General features: G+C 41.4%; 1 protein-coding gene across 5 annotated transcripts in view; it reads left to right on the plus strand.

Moving 5' to 3' along the window:
* The window catches only part of CNGB1 (cyclic nucleotide gated channel beta 1), a 119,579-nt gene extending 101,947 nt beyond the window's left edge, over positions 1-17,632 (plus strand). For all 5 annotated transcript variants that reach the window (XM_019535482.1, XM_019535484.1, XM_019535483.1 and 2 more), the window contains 12 exons: positions 2,448-2,498; positions 3,178-3,264; positions 4,481-4,545; positions 5,381-5,503; positions 7,241-7,382; positions 7,744-7,903; positions 9,221-9,318; positions 9,412-9,495; positions 10,478-10,596; positions 11,832-11,978; positions 12,904-13,099; positions 14,613-17,632. In XM_019535482.1, the coding sequence (XP_019391027.1) occupies positions 2,448-2,498; positions 3,178-3,264; positions 4,481-4,545; positions 5,381-5,503; positions 7,241-7,382; positions 7,744-7,903; positions 9,221-9,318; positions 9,412-9,495; positions 10,478-10,596; positions 11,832-11,978; positions 12,904-13,099; positions 14,613-14,819 (1,479 nt within the window). In that variant the 3' untranslated portion in view covers positions 14,820-17,632. The remainder of the gene's footprint in view (positions 1-2,447; positions 2,499-3,177; positions 3,265-4,480; positions 4,546-5,380; positions 5,504-7,240; positions 7,383-7,743; positions 7,904-9,220; positions 9,319-9,411; positions 9,496-10,477; positions 10,597-11,831; positions 11,979-12,903; positions 13,100-14,612) is intronic.
* Positions 17,633-18,286: the final 654 nt, after the last annotated feature.

An 18,286-nucleotide genomic window follows, 5' to 3' on the forward strand; every position in this document is an offset into this window, starting at 1 on the left:
AGGGGAAAGTCATGTCAGATAGGGTACAGAATGAGCAGGGTAAGAATGAATGTTTTCCTACTATTGCCATAGACTGGTGTGTGATCAGTTAAAAAAAATAGACATATATAAGTCAGCAGGACCAGATGAACTTCATCTGAGAGTGCTGAAGGGCAAAGTCATCGCAGAACCCCTGGTGAAACTCTTCCAAAACTCGTGGTGCTCCAGAGAGGTCCCTGAGGACTGAAAGAGGACCAGTGTTGTACCCATCTTCAAGAAGGGGAGAAGGGAGGGCCTGGGTAACTATAGGCAAATTAGCCTAACTTCTATCCCTGGGAAAATCCTGGTAAAATTCATTAAGGAGTCTATGTGTGATGGGTTTACAGAAGATAGGATTGTGAGCGACAGCCAGTATGGCTTTGTCATGGGAAGGTCTTCTATTACCAACCTCATCTCCTTTTATGATCAGGTAACTCACCACCTGGATAAGAGAGAGGAGGTTGACATTGTATACCTTGACTTCCAAAAAGCTTTAGATCTGGTATCCCACGAGGTTCTTGCGACAAAATTGGAGGATTGTGGGCTTAACTGCTTGACAGTTAGGTAGGTAGAAAGCTGACTGTGGGGTAGGACTCAGAGAGTCCTAAGTAGCGGATCTGTGTTATCTTGGCAAGAAGTGGCCAGTGGTGTCCCTCAGGGGTCAGTGCATGGTCCAATGCTATTCAACATCTTCACCGATGATTTGAATGTGGGGGTGCAGAGCTCGCTGGCCAAGTTCGTGGACATTACCAAGTTATGGGGAAGCATGGTCACACTTGAAGATACAGGCAGACCTACACAGGCTGGCAAGTTGAGCAGTTCAGAACCAGATGAAGTTCAAGATTGAGAAATGTAAAGTGTTCCATCTGGAGACAAACAATCCCCTACACACCTACAGACTTGGCAATGCCAATCTGATGAAAACTATGAATGAAAGGGACCTGGGGGTAATAAAAAACCACAGTATGAACATGAGCCAGCAGTGCAATGCTGTAACCAACAGGGCAAATAATACTCTGGCATGCATCAATTGATGCATCTCCAGCAAAAACCAAGGAAGTGATTCTTTTACTTTACTCAGCTTTGGTGAGACCACAGCTGGAGTACTGCATCCAATTCTGGGTGCCACATGTTAACAAGGACGTGGTAAAGCTTGAGACAGTCTAAAGAAGGGCCACCCGTATGATCAGAGACTTGCATGGCAAGCCATACAAGGAAAGGCTGAGGGACCTGGGACTCTTCAGCCTGAAAAAGAGAAGTCTGAGAGGGGACTTGGTAGTAGCTTAGTGCTACATCAGGGGTGTACATCAAGGGCTTGGTGAGCAACTGTTCACCAGGCCACCCTTGAAGAAAACCAGGAGTAATGGTCACAAACTCCTAGAAGATAGTTTCAGGCTCAACATTAGGAAAAACTTCTTCAGAGCTAGGGTGTCCACACTGTGAAATAAGCTTCCTCCAGAGGTGGTGTAATCACCTACCCTGGAAATCTTCAAGAGGAGATTGGATGGTCACCTTCCTGGGGTCAGCTGATCCCAGTTGTCTTTCCTGCTCAGTGCAGGGGAGCTGGACTCAATGATCTTCCAAGGTCCCTTCCAGCCTCACAATCGATGAATCTATGAATCTTTCCTAATGTGCATTAAATTTAATACCTCCGTTGTGAGGTACTAAGTAAATGTGCATTAGGCTGCTCTATTGTGCAATACCAAAAGTGCACATTTTTCAAGTGATGCTTAATGCACAGTAGCCTATCTTTCTGAACATTACTGTAATTGCACTTTTTTACATGTAGCTTTAATGTGCAGTAAAACAGTAAAGTGCACTTGTAGACATGTCCTTGTAGTGGCATAAAATAGGAAGAAATGGCCAAAAATACCACATACAGAATGGAGATCCATGGGAATGGATGGAATGAAACATATGGATCTCTGTTTCCCTGCATATTGCTCCTTCTTTGTTAGGATAGGAAGTGCCTTTTACACTGCTCTGCTGCTATTGGCTCCTTTCATCTAACCAGTACACTGCCTCCACCAGCTGGGAACATGGGGCAGCTTGTGGAAGTTATGCCTGTTTAGAATAGAGATAATGTAGGAGACCTACAAGTCTATGTTATCCTAAGAAAAATGTTCAGGGAACTGAAATGGCAATTATCCATCATCAAGCCATACCCCTTCTCTCAGTACAAAAGGTCTTCCAATATGTTAACTGTGCAGAGGTCAGTCAGGCAAAAAGGTTATGTGGTCACATTCCCTTCCATCTCTCTTACCTCCATGCATTCCTCTTGTCATTAGGACTTTTCTGATCCTCTTTGTGGTACATATTTGTAAAGAAGCATATGGCCAGGTCTGTGGATGTAACTCTATTGCCTTTTCAGTTAACTAAAGCTCATAGTAGAGTGATGATACCTCTTTCTGTCTCTTGTTTTCACCTAGTGTGATAAAAAGGAAATGAGAGAAAACTACATGAAAACTGAACGCTTCAAGGTAAAATGCATTTTATATGACTTTTGTTTATGTATGTTAGTATTTGTCAGAGTATAGATTAATAATGATATACTCACTCCTGTTATGGGTCATGTTTCTGAAGAAAAAACTGCAATAATTTAATATATATGATTTTTATCTTGCTAATGGCCTTTAAGTATAGTGAAGACCAGACTTAGGATATCCCTGTCTTGGGTATGAAAGGAATAGAAGGAATGCTAGTGCTTTTCCTCACACTCTATGGCTGTCTCTGGACAGGGACTAACCATAAATAACTAGGGATCACAGACACTATGGTAGGTAAGTCCTGGAAGAAGCAATAGCACCCTCAGAGGGAGCTAGGAGTATCGTGATTTGGATATGGGCAAGAGAGTACATAGGATTCAAGAAATGGAGTTTCCATTGTAATGTGAGCCTCCTTGAAGCCCCAGTTATTATCTAGACAAGTTAAAGGGTGTTGAGTTTACCTGTGCCTGTGGAATATGATTGTGTTGTTCACTGACTTGCATTACTCTATCCATGGATCATCACTGTTGATTTCACTAGAAGTTGCTTCCCAGGGAATAAAGGCAGAAGTGGGTTTCAGAAATATTTGCTTGAGGGCTGGTTGAAGCAAATGAGTCCTATGATGTTTTTAGTTCACCACCATGTTTTCTTCTCTGGTCTGAATGGCTTTTAGATGGACTTGATCTCCCTCATTCCTCTGGATATATTTTACTTAAAAGTTGGCGTAAATTCCCTCTTACGTTTGCCTCGCTGTTTAAAGGTAAGCCAGAAACTTACAAAAACAAGGGAGAATATGCATTGCCATTAACTGTAACTGAATACTGGGCTATTGTTGATGAGTTATTGCTTGCTGTAGAAATAGGTTTAAGTGCAGATGTCAAGAAAATTGTATGAGGAAAGAATGGTGAAAAAGTTTGTTTTGCTGAAGCTGTCACATGCTTCAGCTGTAATTTGGATATCCTTAATTTATTTTCAAGGTGGATTGTGAAAACACATACTGAGAGGCTGATCCAGCTCCTACTGAAGTAGGAATGTGTATGTCCATATTGCAATTATTAAACCTGATGTAAGCAGAGAAACAGCTCCTCTGTGATAAATTGTTTCAAAACAATTCGAGGTTTTTCAAAGAAAGCCATTATTGCTTTAAAAATATGAGAACAATGAAAAAGTGTATATAAACACGAGACCAGTCTCAGAAGATTAGATGGTTGAAGGGATACTACATTGGCTATGGAGACAATAGTCCAATTTTACATCAGATTAGCAGCAAGTGAAAGTAATTATGATATGCATTTTATGCTTGAAAGCTTATCTAACATTTCTCCCAACTGTATAGTTGGTGCAAGAAAAGATATTATCAAACAGTCCTGCTTTTCACCTATTATCTTGTATATGGGAAATGAATAGATAGTCCTGAATAGCAATGGGCCAGCAGTAATCTGCAACATAGGAAAAAGTCCAAGACTTGGAAGGTATATGGAAGACTTGAGCCTCCAGGTCATCAAACTAGCACTTGACTTCAACTCTAAAGTGCACTTAGCATTTTAGAATGCAAAATACAGTAAAAAAATCAGTCATAGGTTTCAAAAAACAGTGGTGCCTAGGTCTTTCCCAAATCACTCCTTTTGTAGATCATACCATTTAACTATTGGAGGAGTAAAAGCAAAGGAGAATGGGACTATTTTAGAAGGGATACAAGTGTGAAACATGGTTCCAGTAGTTCATAATTTCTCATTTAAGCTTTAGTCCAAAGTAGTTATCAGTTACAGAAGATAGGGAGCTGACACAGCCAGAGAGGTTGTGGACTCTATCCTTGGAGGTTTTTAATCCTTGCCTAGACAAAGCTTTGGCTGGGATCATTTAGTTTGGGATGGTCTTGCTTTGAGTAGGGGGTTGGATTAGGTGACCTCCTGAGGTCCCGTCTAACTCTAATTTTCTATTATTCTGACACCCATTGCATTTATTCTTTTTAACAGTACATGGCTTTCTTCGAGTTTAACAATCGACTTGAAGCTATTCTGAGCAAGGCATATATTTACAGGTAAGATAAACCATTGATGCTTGTTTATTTTTGTAGGACATTATTTTTAGGATTCCTCTTTATTGGAGTGGAGAGAGATGTAATTCTACGGAGATACAAAAGTCTGCATCCAAACAATTCCTTACTGTCCCTCCTTTCCAACTAAATAAGTCTAGATAGAGAAGGTTCCTCCTTATATTGATCACAAAAGTCAGTTGCTTTGTGGTGGGAAATGAGATGAACACTAATACATCATAAGATGATTGGCAGAGAAACAGTAGGATCAAATACTACAGGGCCTCATGGCCCAAGCGCTTAACGCTTGGTTCTCTCTGCAACCAAGCAAAAGATTAATTTTTCAGTCACTCTTCAGCTGATTTTGACTCATAGTATGTGCCGTTGCTAGTAGGACACAACCCAGAATGATAGCATGAAAGATAACCACAGAAAAGGTGTCTTTATTAACAGTAGTTTCTATTAAAGCTTTTAAAGTGCTGGTGGCATGTGGTAAGTACTATCAGCATTATTAGAGATGATATTTTTGATCTCAAAGCAAACGGAACAGCACAGGGGGGTGGGGATGGGAGAAGGGTTACTACAGGAAAGCCATAGATAAGAAATATGCTGGTACCGTCATTTTCCATGAATTGTGCAGAGTGTTGGCTCTTTCACCTCTGGGGCTTCACAGGGATTCATTTTTCTTTTTTTTTAATATTACTAGAAATATCAACATCCACCCTGGCTTTCTATTAATTGCCTTTCATTTTTAATGGTGGTATTTTGAGGGAGAATTTAAAGTGTTTCTCATTATCAGCTATCTTACAATTTTCCCTTTTCCCCTTCCTTTGGTTTACAGAGTGATAAGGACCACAGCCTATTTACTCTACTGCTTACATGTGAACTCTTGTCTATACTATTGGGCATCGGCATTTGAAGGGCTGGGTTCTACACACTGGGTGTATGATGGGGAAGGAAACAGGTACTTACCATGTTTGATCTTTTCTGTTGTGTAATCCAGTGAAGCAGGATAGGAGTGACAGAGACTGCCAGGGTGTAGCCAAGGCTGGATTAATATGCTACGTTTAATAGTAACTAGGTTGGACAAAAAACAAACAAAAAACCCCCAGAACATCATGCTATGGTACATTTGATAGTAACCCACTGACATTCATAGATGCATAGAGTCAACAGGGACTGAGAATGGGGGGTTGTGAGGGCTGAGAGCTAGTAAGGGAATGGGGGACTTATGGGAGGGGAAACACAAAGATCAGAGGAGCTGGAAGATAATGGAAAACAAGAGATGGGTGAAGATATGGGAAGGAGCTGGGGGATGGGTAACAGACTGAGGTGGATGAGGAGCTTGGGAAAAATAACAGACTGGAGCTAGTAACTGTAGGAAATCGGAGAGATATGAGAAACTAAAAGAAGAGAGTGGGGCTGGCTAAGTAAGGAATCCAGGATTAGGATGAGGGGTCTGAGGAGTAGAAACTGGGACTGGAGTGGATAGGCAAGGAAACTGAAACTGGGATGAGGAGCAAAGAGTGGGAGAAAAACAGAATATCAACTGGTTGCACAGGATAGGGTCAAAACTTATTAAGCCTGGGAGACCAGCTAAAAAGGTCCTTGAGTGTTAGAGAACACGTTTCTGCAAAATTAGGAGAGAAGCCCAAGATTCCTGGGTTTCCACAGTCCTCTGCTGGCAGATCTGGGATCTTTGCTCATGTCTGCAACTGAAATCACTGGGATGCTGGAATATGTGCAATACTACTCTGAAAAATCAGACTCGGGTATCTCAAATCAAGCACCCAGAATTAGAGACTTTTTTTTTACCTTAATCTCCCTGTGCTGCAGCTTCTCTCTTCAGTATCAAGGTGATAACACTGAATTTACTTCACAAGGTTGTTGTGAAGATGAAATGATTGTAATGAGCTCTCCCCTGAGTACTGCAGAAAATCCCGTACGAAAACTGTACTGAAAAGCTGTATTCAGAGCAGGAGCTGGATATTCTACCATAATTAAAGCTGAGGGCCACATACTGAACAATGAGGGTGACACAAAATGTTGAAAATGTGCACATTAATTGGGTTTCATCCATCCTATACACTGACTGAGGCAAGGATCCTATAGAAAGAGTGTGTGATGATCATATCCACACGGGGGCCAAATTAAGCTTGCAACTGGTAACCCTAATTCTGGTACAGGTAACCTTTACTCTACTTTGGTGTCTGGTTTTGCAACATTTATGCTATTTGTTGGTTATGGGGATGGTTTTGTTTTGTAATATGATATAGGCAGAAATTGAACCCTGATCTCCTGAGTCCCAACCCAGTACATTAATCACAAGACATATATATATAAAAATATAAATGACCCTACATACGCGCACACACACACACACACACACACACACACAAAATGTGGGTGACTGCTTTTTTCAGTTTGCTATTAGTGCTATTGATAAAGAGGGGAAGAGAACCCAGTTGGATAACTTTACCTAACAAATGGAGATTTCTAGGTAAATGCTAAATCTCTTTGCTTCCACGGGATTTCCAAGAACATTATCTTTGAAGGAAAGAGATTTAAGCTCATTAGTTTCCCCCCAACACTAGAGACAAAAGACTCCAGACTGGATAAGTGTGCCCATGCAATCTGATAGTAAAAAGTAGGTAATGCTGCAGGAAACCCACAGAAGCATTGTTCTTTCTTTTCCTTGTAGTTATATCCGCTGTTATTACTGGGCTGTCAAGACCCTGATTACCATTGGAGGCCTCCCAGACCCTCGAACTCTGTTTGAAATAGTCTTCCAGCTTGTGAACTACTTCACGGGAGTCTTTGCCTTCTCTGTTATGATAGGTCAGGTAGGCGAATAATCACTCCGTTGTCCATTCCCTGTACTGTAAATTGACAGTGTGTGTTCTTTTTAATGCCTCTTCCTCTGAAATGATGCTTTGATTATAAAAGCGTACTCTGCACTTTTCAACTTCCTCCCACAGTGTCAGGGTAGTTTCAAAATTTGTTTTATTAACAGAAAGGCTCCTGACTTGCAGAATGCCAAATATGTTCTAAATCAGAGCATGCAGATGCTAAAGATCTCTATGACAATCCACAACATGTGTTCAGCCTGAGAAACTAGGTGTGGAGTCTTTAGAATCCTCAACAACTCTAAATAACAATGAATAAATGCTTTTCCTTTGTTTTGTACTCCTGCCTCCAACCCAGATGAGAGATGTAGTTGGTGCCGCTACAGCAGGACAAACTTATTATCGGAGTTGCATGGACAGTACCATTAAGTACATGAACTTCTACAGAATTCCCAAAGTTGTTCAGAACCGGGTCAAAACATGGTATGAATACACATGGCAGTCACAAGGCATGCTAGGTAAGAACATGCCGTGTATAGGATTATTGCCAATATTACTTCAAGTTCACGCCCTTCTGGTTTTTTTATGGCAGTGTTCTCACTAGTGAACAACAGTTTGCGCATGCATCTAAAATGCTGATTACTATTATCAGCACCAACTGCAGATTCAGTTATTTGGAGAAAAAACAAGAGACATGGCTGCCTGTTCCCCATTCTAACAGTCAGTGGGAATGTCTACACATGCATCTGACTGTAGTAACCACTAGTACTGCACGGTTCCGGTGCTGCCTGGGTTGTTTCTGAAGCTATTGCGCAGTAGCATTGGCATCACAGTTCATGCCCACTGATGCTACATTGCTGTAACGTGTCATGTAGATGTGCCCAGTGGCACTTAGATATTCCAGTTAAACCCATACATTGAAGGCACTGCAGCCACTTTGCAGAGTAAGTGGCAGTACAGCTTGAAGGTCCCATCCCCAAGCATTTTGAGTAGAAGGGAGAGGAAGGGGATAAGGAGAGGGGTCATTTTTTTCTCACTGATTTTCTTTGCCCATACTTCTAGGCTTCTATGCAGCCTATGTCCATTTTTGTCTATACAGCATGATATGCCACTACCAGGATTCAAATTCCTAGCTTTTTGTTGAACCAGAATGTTCATACAATAGCATGCTGCTCTTAGGTTTTCAACCCCCTATCCACCAGTGCTATTAGTTGAATTGAAATAATTTGTCAAATCACCTCTTTTGGAAAAACCACAGGAAAACATGGGCTTTCCACGAAATGGAGAAGCAAAGCAGTGCTGCAGCTTTGTGCCTCTGTAGTTGATTATACCTGAATTTACACAAGTGTTTCCATGTTATTCCCCAGGTTGCCCCCCTAACCTTCCTGGCAGGCTGGTTCTCTCATATTCAATCATCTTATTGGTTTCCACTCACTCCTGGACCAACTTCCTTCTCAGAAGAGTGTTGCAATATCAAGCCAATGGGGTCATACTTACCTGTATATTGAAATCCCTGTGGTTTGACAGGATCCATCTGCAAAGAGTTGCCTTCTACTGCCAACAAACTTTTGAAAGCATAGAGCTCCAGTTGTAGTGATCATGCATAGCAACCTCTGTAGAATCCAAAGGAGATTGTTGTTTAAGTGAAATACACTCTTCCTCTGGACACAGTCTAGGTCATTGTTGAAGATTTTCCTGCTTCCTAGTTATAAAAGTGGAAGCCATGATTCTTAACGGCCATGACTCTGCACTGACTTGTGCACTGAGACTCATACTTGAAGGCCAGCAAATTTCTGCAAGTCACCAGCATTTTGTTTTCTATCCCAATGTGACAGATGAAACCGAGCTGTTGGTGCAGTTACCTGAAAAGATGAGGCTGGATATTGCCGTTGATGTGAACTATGCTATAGTCAGTAAGGTGGCGCTCTTCCAGGTACTGCCAACCTTCTCAGCTCTGACATGAGTTAAACTTGGACATGTGCCCACACACTAAATAATGATTCTTCCTTCTTTGTCTTCGGTTCAGGGCTGTGATCGGCAGATGATTTTTGACATGCTGAAGAGGCTCAAGTCTGTCGTTTACTTACCTCATGACTACGTATGTAAGAAGGTAACAGGCATTTCCTCTTTAAACAAATTCTCTTAAAAGAATTGAAAGTAGAGTGATGCTATGTTAGGGTAATGGAGAGACAGGCCAGCTGCAGAAGCTCATCATCAAATTATTTGAATGGGTGTGGGGTATTTTTTTTTACCTCATACATTTGGCAGGGGAAAACATGTTGAAAGAGACAGGAGCATATTCTGGTTCCCACTATTGGTACTGTTCCAGCACAAATTGACCATAAAGGTCCTTTTGGAACTTCAGCCAATGGAGGCAGCAGCGTATGGTTGATATATGCAAGCATATGCTACCCTTCTGCATAGACAGTGTGTAGGGGGGTACTACTGAGGGTGTGAATAGGATCAAGAGGGAGGTATTATGGGAGTGAGAATGGGGAAGATGAGGGAAGCGTTCCTGATATTCCTGAGTGTGGAGCAGCCCGTAGGCAGTCATGCCAGACTACCGTAATTAGTGCAGCCTCCACAAATATTTTTTTTTAACTTATACCAGAAGCTGCAACTGTTGCTACACAAAATTAAGAAGCACAGAGGTAGAGCAGAGTTGTCACTTTTGCCCTCTCTGGGCCACACTTTCTGAGAAGTATCTGAGGCAGAAAGATGTGGCCAACAAAACATGACAGGAAGGATGCACCTTTTTGTAAGGGAATTCATACCAAAAATGTCACGTACTGTTGTTGATGCTGATTATAATGTGCAATGAGTGCCCTCTGTTGGTTTAGATGTAAAAATATCAAGAGGGTAAAAACCTGATTTTGAACAGATTTATTTTTACTATAGCTGTGGTTGCCATTAGTAACAGTAACAGTTAAGCGGAAATAGGATAGAATAATATGAGAGAGAAAAAATACTGTGAATAAAGAGAGCTGGAGGAACAGTGTCCCCCTATTTTCTGTATTTGATCATCCCTTCTTTCTGGAGTGTATCAGTGCAACAACTGCATGCCCCACAATTTGTTCTAATCTTTATTTTAGGGGGAAATTGGCCGAGAGATGTACATTATACAGGCTGGACAGGTGCAGGTGCTTGGAGGACCTGATGGCAAAACTGTGCTTGTGACACTGAAACCTGGGTCGGTGTTTGGAGAAATCAGGTCAGAGGAGGGATCAATGGGGGAAGTCATGAAAACAAAGGAAGGACAACTGGGATTAGAGGGAATTCGAGGATATATAGCAGAAGTTGAGCTAAGCACAGGTGGGAAGGGCAGATACACCACTGAGTTCTATTTTCTGCTGTTATTGAAAGGGATCAGACACCAGTGGTGTCTGTTCATAAGCTTCCATGATATGAGCTGACTTGGTGCTCTGACAGTAGCAGAAGCAAGACTCAACTTGTGTGGGGCAGGGAGAGGGGAAGAAAAAGAGAGGGAAAAAAACTCATCAGATCAAAGTACCACCATCACCCTCCTGCCCAGCTGAAGAGCATTGAAAGGGTCCTGTGAGAGCCTTGTCAGATGAAAGGATTAGTGATCTCACTGTGGAGACTTAGATTGTAAATGGTGGGTCTCCTCTGTACCCTGGTTGAAAATCTGTGTGACCCCATCTTTATTCACATAAAAGCCAAACTCCTCAGTAAGTGTATTGTTGATTTCAAAATAAACCAAAGAAAATGGAGAATTCTCTAGTCTGACTTGGATCACCCCTTTCTCATGTTAGGTGAAAAGAAATCATTGCAAGCTTATTGTACTAAACCACCTGACCTGTGCAGGTAGGGAATCCATGTGGCTGAAAATGTGAGATCAAAGTGTAAACTGAGATGACAGTAGTTCCTGGTTTTCAGGAAAAGCATGCATTTATAATGAGCTCTTCAGGTCAGCCAACTTCAAGAAGAAACAGAAATGCTAGTTATAGGTGGAATATGATTACAAAAGCCTACACATCTCTATTAGCAAAGATCTGCATGCTGTGCTGTGACAATTGGAAAAGTAGAGCCATAACACTGACAATCCCCAATAAAGGTCCTTGCTTTCCTTGTAGGATGTGAACTATAATGCCTATTGTTGTTTGAATAGTTAATACCTGTGCATAACTGCTTAGAGTTATTGTATTGATTGGTGAGTCTGTGGTTGCTTTTTCTATAGTCATTTCTGTATGAAGGTTGTTTTATGTAATCATAGTTACAAAATTGCAATAATGATTTTTTTAAAAAGGGGCTTTTATATTACTGTTTCACCCCCCCACACACTTAAAATACCAGACATGTAAAAATGTCCTTGTTGGTAGAATTGTTGGTAGAAGGCTTGCGCTGAATACGTAGACAGCTTATTTACAGAAGCAAACCCTGTCGTACATCTGGTTTTAAATTAACCTCTCTTGCTGTTTTAATTAGCTTGCTGGCAGTGGGAGGTGGAAATCGCCGCACAGCAAATGTTGTGGCTCATGGATTCGCTAATCTTTTCATTCTGGATAAGAAGGACTTGAGCGAAATTTTGGTGCATTATCCTGACTCAGAGAAGCTTCTGCGTAAAAAAGCAAAGTGAGTGACAGATTGTTTTTTGAAGTGTCATTTGTAATATGTAATCGATATTTAGACATGGTACAAACCTTAGAGTGAGAGAAATCAGGTGCATCTTTGGGGCTGCACACAAAGTAAACACACTACACACACAGACACATATACACACACGCGCGTAGACGCGCGCACACATTTAGGGGGTTTAGTTGAATCAGTTCTCGTAAGTTATACAGACTCAAACCTGATCAGGACTTGAAAAAAATCTGCCGAATCTCCAATAATTTGAGTAGAAGCTAGAGGGTGCTTTTTGAGGTAGCTTGAAGCTAATATGTAGAAGATGGCTGTTAATTTCCTTTCCTAATTCATAGCTGTATTTCATCCTAGAGGGGTTCAGCAGATCATTTTAAAACCTAGAGTTGGAAAAGATTAATTGGGTCATTTAATTCAACTCCCCACCCCAATATTGTAGAAGTATTTTCTGTTTGCTAATATTTTGTACAGTCTCATTTAAAATGTGTCAAGCAGTTTGGCTGTCCCTACATCTTTTAGAAGATTATTCTTTGCTAGTCAGGCCAAGTTTTACCTTTGATAAAAACATATATGAAGAGTGCCTGTAATTCATGTTTGTGTGTATACATTTGAAGTTTGCTTCTACAAATAATGGTTGTGACTGCATTTATTTCATGAACTGATTTGAACAACACTGTATTACTTGTTAGCTCCCATATTGTATGAACTGCTTGGGAGCACTCACTGCCCATGCATGTAGCAATGTGAACAAAATATTCAGATTATTTTTGCCTCCCTTTCCCAGCTCTAACCCACAACAAGTCCAAAGTTTTAAGAATACCTTCCTTGTTTGCTACAAAATTGAATCTGTTTGTGTTGGAAAATGAATTTAGCATGGCATGTTCCCAGACAGAACTAGTTTTCTTTCTTGCTCTAGGAAAATGCTGAAAAACAACAATAAACAGAAAGATGAAAAAGGAATGTCCAAAGAGACGCTCATCATTCCACCAAGACCTGGGACACCTAAACTCTTCCAAGCAGCTCTGGTAGCTGCAGGAAAGATGGCAAGGAAAGGAAAGCTTGCCCACATCAGGTGGAAACTGAAAGAGTTGAAAGCAATGCAGGAAATGCAGGTGAGCACAAAGGAGGGGAATTTTTGTTTTTTCATTCACAATGGGGTGATTATTTTGTAATACAGCTAATAGGCTGAGCAAGGTGTAGCACAGAATACATATTCCGGCTGAACAATAATGAACTCGGTCTGCTTTTTGGGTCTGCTTTTCTGGTGCCACAATCAAAAAAAGGAGTCAGCTGTTGGTAATAATCATGGTTTTATAAAGTCAGTTCTTAAGGAACAGAACTGAGACCTCTATTACATTTCACATAAAGGCAGACTAAGTTTTAGAGTGATTGAAACAAACAGAAAAGTGGTCGTAGATGAATTAAAGACAGCCTTCAAGGAAGGTGTAGTTGCTGGCAGGCATCAGCTTGCAGTGTGGCCCAAAAGGATAAACACATTAGCTTTCACCTTTGGAGCTTGTAATTATGAGAAAATGTTAGGTGACAGTTTAGTTTTACTGTATACATATCCACATAACAAAACCTCTACTTCATAAGATTCAGAGCTACTCAGAGTTAATCCATATAATAAAATAATGGTCAAATGCAGAACCAAATATCCAGTATCTACAGGGAAGTATATCCATCTAAATATTTAGCATTATTCATTTAACTGGATTTGCATTTTGATATTCCACAAATTCAGTAAGTCAGACTAGAACCAAAGAAATTAGAAGTCTTAATATTCACATTTTCTGGTTTGCTTTCCTGGTCAAACAGTAAAAAAGGAGCCACATTTAATTAAACATAAATGACTGTTTAATATATCCATGTCTTTTCTTAGTAGAACACAGGTATTGAAACACCAACAGGCATTCAGAACTCTGATAATGGACCATATTAGTATCCAGAAAGAGACAAAACAATGAAATCCAGGTCTATATTGCCTTTCATAGAAGTGAGGCTTCAGATAATTAAACATGGTAACAAAAATTTAAAAACAGTTAAAAGCAGCAGCAAACAGAAATGCTGCTGATTTACTACACATTCTGGATAGCCACCACAAAAATAAATGCCGTAAGTGATGCATTTACCAAGAACTCCAGCTTCCTTTCCTAGTCTACATTAGTTTAGTATGGGCTTTTATCCTCCTCTATCAGTTTTTGAAGATTGCATTTTCTTTTTAATAGCTTTCATTGTAAATACCTGTACTTTTAGATGATCATTTGGTGTCTGAGGCCCAGTGACCACATATTTTTGCAAAATGTTACCAGGATAAATCCCTTGGTTATTTCCAAAAAGGACTGAAATGTAATGACTAATCTCTGTAACAGAAGTTTTGTGTGATACTGATTCCAATGTGTTTTCTGAGCATATAATTTATCTTCCCTACAAACAAAATTCAACCACACACCAGTAAAGTGAAATCCTAGTGAAGAGCTCTGATGCCGTAAACACTCTTGACATCCTGTTTTCTCTGCCAGACTACACTAAGCATTAAGAATTAATTAACAGTAGTAGTGGCCAATAGGGTGTGATCATGGATTAAGGCCTTGTAAATTTGACTTTGTTTGGTGTATCTTCCAGGAGTCGGCTTCCACTCCAGTTCCACCAAAATCACCAATGCACCATCGATCCCCGTTGGCCTCCCGCCGCAAGTCAGAAGAACAACAAACTGAGGAAGTTGTCACTGTGACGGGAGATGATTCCGTCTCTTTCCGCATGACTCCTGCCCCACAAAGTGGGGAACAGATTCTCACTGTTGAGGTTGTAGAGCCAGAAGAAAAGAAATGAAAAAAGCAAATGATTGCCTCTCTCCTAGAAAACTGCTGCCATGTATTTCAGCTCAGCCAATGTGTCAGATGGAAAAAGGTTTCTGTACAATGGCTAGAGGCTTTGCTAACTAAGCTAATTTGATAGGCTCTGCCATTCTTGTGTACTTAGCCCACAACACTACTGTTGATGAAGCTCTGCCACATAATTTAGAAGGGTACACAGCTTCTGCCCTCCAGAAGTCAAATTTTCTTGAACTCCTTTATAAGCATTCCCAGTAAATACCAGGCCAACCCTCTTGCCTCCAAATGCAGCCTTACAGTGAGGGAGCCTTGCAGTAATGAAAACTAGCTTTTTACAGCTCTGAATAGTTCGAAACTGTCTACTTACAGTAGACATCACTGCTGCTGCTTCAGATGGTCGCTGTTATTTTTTATTCTAAATATGGCTCAGATTACTAGAAGCAAAGAAAATAAAAACCAGGATTGCTACCCATTTTATTCAAAGATGTGGAAATGATGAAGAAGCCTAGGCAGGTCTGAGGAACAGTAGAGAAGAACAGTGTAACTGATGTCTCCATCAAAAATGGGGTGTCTCCCAAGTTTGGAAAATAGATGTACACCATAGAACATGGTTTTGTAGATGTATCAGTATTTTAAACTGCACATTTGCAATTCTTTTATATTACTGGGTTGGATCTTAGTCACTTTGCCTATAGTGATCAGTAGGGACCTACTGAATTCATGGTGGGAGTGGGGTGTGTTGTGGCTCCTTTAATCTTGCAGGTTCCCCCCTGCTCTCCTCCCCACCCAGTGATTGGTGGAGGGGCCCTGCTAGCGGCTCACTCTTAATCAGCAGGGAGGACAAAACTGGTTTTAAATGTAGTGCTGTTTTTGCCTCCTGCCGCTGATTAGCTAAAGGCCCCCAGATGGCCCTGCTGTTGCTGCTGACTGGTGGGGAGGCAAAAACAGTGCCATATCTAAAACTGCAGTCTTAGCTTCCCTGCTGATCAGGAAGGAGCAGCAGGCTCCTTTGCTAATCACTAGCAAGTGGGTGAGGGGCTGGGCAAGAAGCAAGGTATGAGTGGGGGAACATGCAAGATTAAAGGAGCCAACACACTCTGCTTTTGCTGTGAATTCAGTAGGTCCCTAGTGATCAGGCTATACTGCTTTGCATAATACTTATTATTGCAATTCTGTGCTTGTCATCTCTTTAGTTAACTTTTCAACCAACTGAAAGTACTGTGTTTAGGACAGGTTAGCAAAAGTTAGCTTGAAGCCTGAGGAATCATTCTGTGAACGTGCAATGTAGTTAATCCAAAATACTTTGTTAGTTACCTAGGTTAACAAACATTTAAACAACTTTTGGGCTTTCTAAAGATTTCCATTTCCAGAGAGTAAGGAAAGATTCTAGTGTGATATTCTATGTTGTATTTCACTGTAAATTATTTTTTCTAAATATAGATGCAGATGGAAGTCTCTCTCAGTAGCCAAGCCAGCCCTCAAAGAAATAAAATTAAACAAAGGTTTGCTGAGCATTCAAATTGCCCTCCTAAATAAGAACCCTGCTTCATCTATTTTGTTATTCTAGCTTTGACTACCGTGTCATCCCTAGGAATTGAAGAACTGAGACAGACTAATGTACTGTTTGGAGAGTTTGGGGAATGATGGTGTGGGACTGGGTTTCAAGTCTAAGAAACTAAAAGGTAGATTTCTCTGTTTCTTTACAGCAAGCATAACTTGTTACATATACTACTACACTATATGTCAAGAAACAGGTTCTGTTTTGCTAGCTGGAGAGGGGTATGGTAAGGGTGAGTTAGAAAATACAGAAACCTGAGTACACACACACACACACACTCACTCACTCACTCCCTCCTACCTATTTTCAAATTCTGACCAACAAAAGACAAAGTGATGAAGCTTTTGTGAACAGAGACTTCATGTCCCCCTCAGTCAAGTTCCTGTATGCTGTACTGTGCATGCTGAGCACTGGTCTAAAAAAATCCAAGAAGCTTCCCCTTGCTTCTTTCTATATCTCATGTTAGTGCTTCCTCTCCAGCCTGCTCCACAATTAGGTTCAACCATTTCCACTGTTCCTTGTGGATATCCACTGGCCTCTCTCTGACTCGCTTGTCTGAGTTTAGCTTCTTTCCCAGTTTAGTTCACCTGGCTCCACTGCTCTAGGTTCCCTGAGTTGCTGTCTGATTGACTCAGAACTTGAGTCAGCTCCAGCCCCTAACTAGTAGAGGGTGTTGTTTTACCTTTAGGTAGATAGGACGGGTGGGTCAGGACTTGTCTATCCTATGGCAATAGTGCATCATGGCTAGAATGGGCCTGAGCACATCCTGCCCACTTGTACCCTCCCTGCAGGAACACTCCAAACCCTTGAAGTTTGCTAGTGAGATTGATCACAGGCATTGCTTTCGATGTTGTTTTCAAGCCCTCAGTTTTTGGCATGTTTGAGAAGGGCTCCAGCATTGATCGTGGAGAACAACTCCCTACCCTTCCCTACCCTTCCTTTCCATGCTCCAGTCTGGGGTTGCCCTTCCACTTCCTCTTCCACTTCCTTGTGAATACAGCAAGGCAAAACTTAATGGACAAAACCTTTTTTTTGCAAGTTGCAGCAACAACAAAACCTTCCCTGAATTCTAGGTTTGACTGAATAATTTGCTTAAAAGGAACACCAAGAAATACCTCCCTTTTCAAACTGTTGTCTCTTGACACTTGAAAACTGACAGGTTCTGATAGTCATTTGGATGCAAAACACGCTGTTTCTAACATTCCTTCAGGTTTATTTTTAAACAATTAAAAACTAGTTGAAAGTTGGAAAAATCATCCTTTTGCACCAACATAATTTTTCTTTCTAAGTTTTGCTTTGGTCAGAAATGTCAACTGGAACAAATTGCTACATTATGGAAACTGGCAGAGAATCAAAAAGGAAAAGTGTTTGTTTTCCTGGCTGTACATGTGAGGGATTCTCACAAGAAGTTAAAAGCAGACTTGTTCCCTTTCTGATGGAAGAAAGGAAGAGGGAGAAAGAAGGAAAGATGAAAAGACTCCCCCCACACAGCCCCCCAGGTCTCCTTTCACACACCAGAGACTCCTTATGGATTCCCCCCCCCATTCCAAGGGGGGACCTGGCCCCCCATTTCTACCATCTCTGTGGTCCCATTTTCCTTCAGGGCTGCAGTAGCTGGAGATGGGGTGCACTGGGGGGACAGAGGGATGGTGGGGGTAGGTGGAGGAGGCTCTGTGCTGTGGGAGGCTGGGAGGAGGTATACAGGAAGGTGGGAGAAGAATGGGGCTGGGGGGAGCATGGGGGGAGGTTTGGAGGCAGATGGGGAGGCAGGCAGATATAGGGATTCACTGGAGGAGGGGCAGGGTGGGGACAAGTGTGGGGAGGCTGTGCAGAGGCAGGAGTTCACTAATGGGGCAGGGGGACAAGAGAGAGCAGTGTGCAGCGGGGCCGAGGGGTGGCAGTTCTGG

Source organism: Crocodylus porosus, unplaced genomic scaffold (genome assembly GCF_001723895.1).
Source record: "Crocodylus porosus isolate Cpor-Errol unplaced genomic scaffold, CroPor_comp1, whole genome shotgun sequence".
NCBI lineage: Eukaryota > Metazoa > Chordata > Crocodylia > Crocodylidae > Crocodylus > Crocodylus porosus.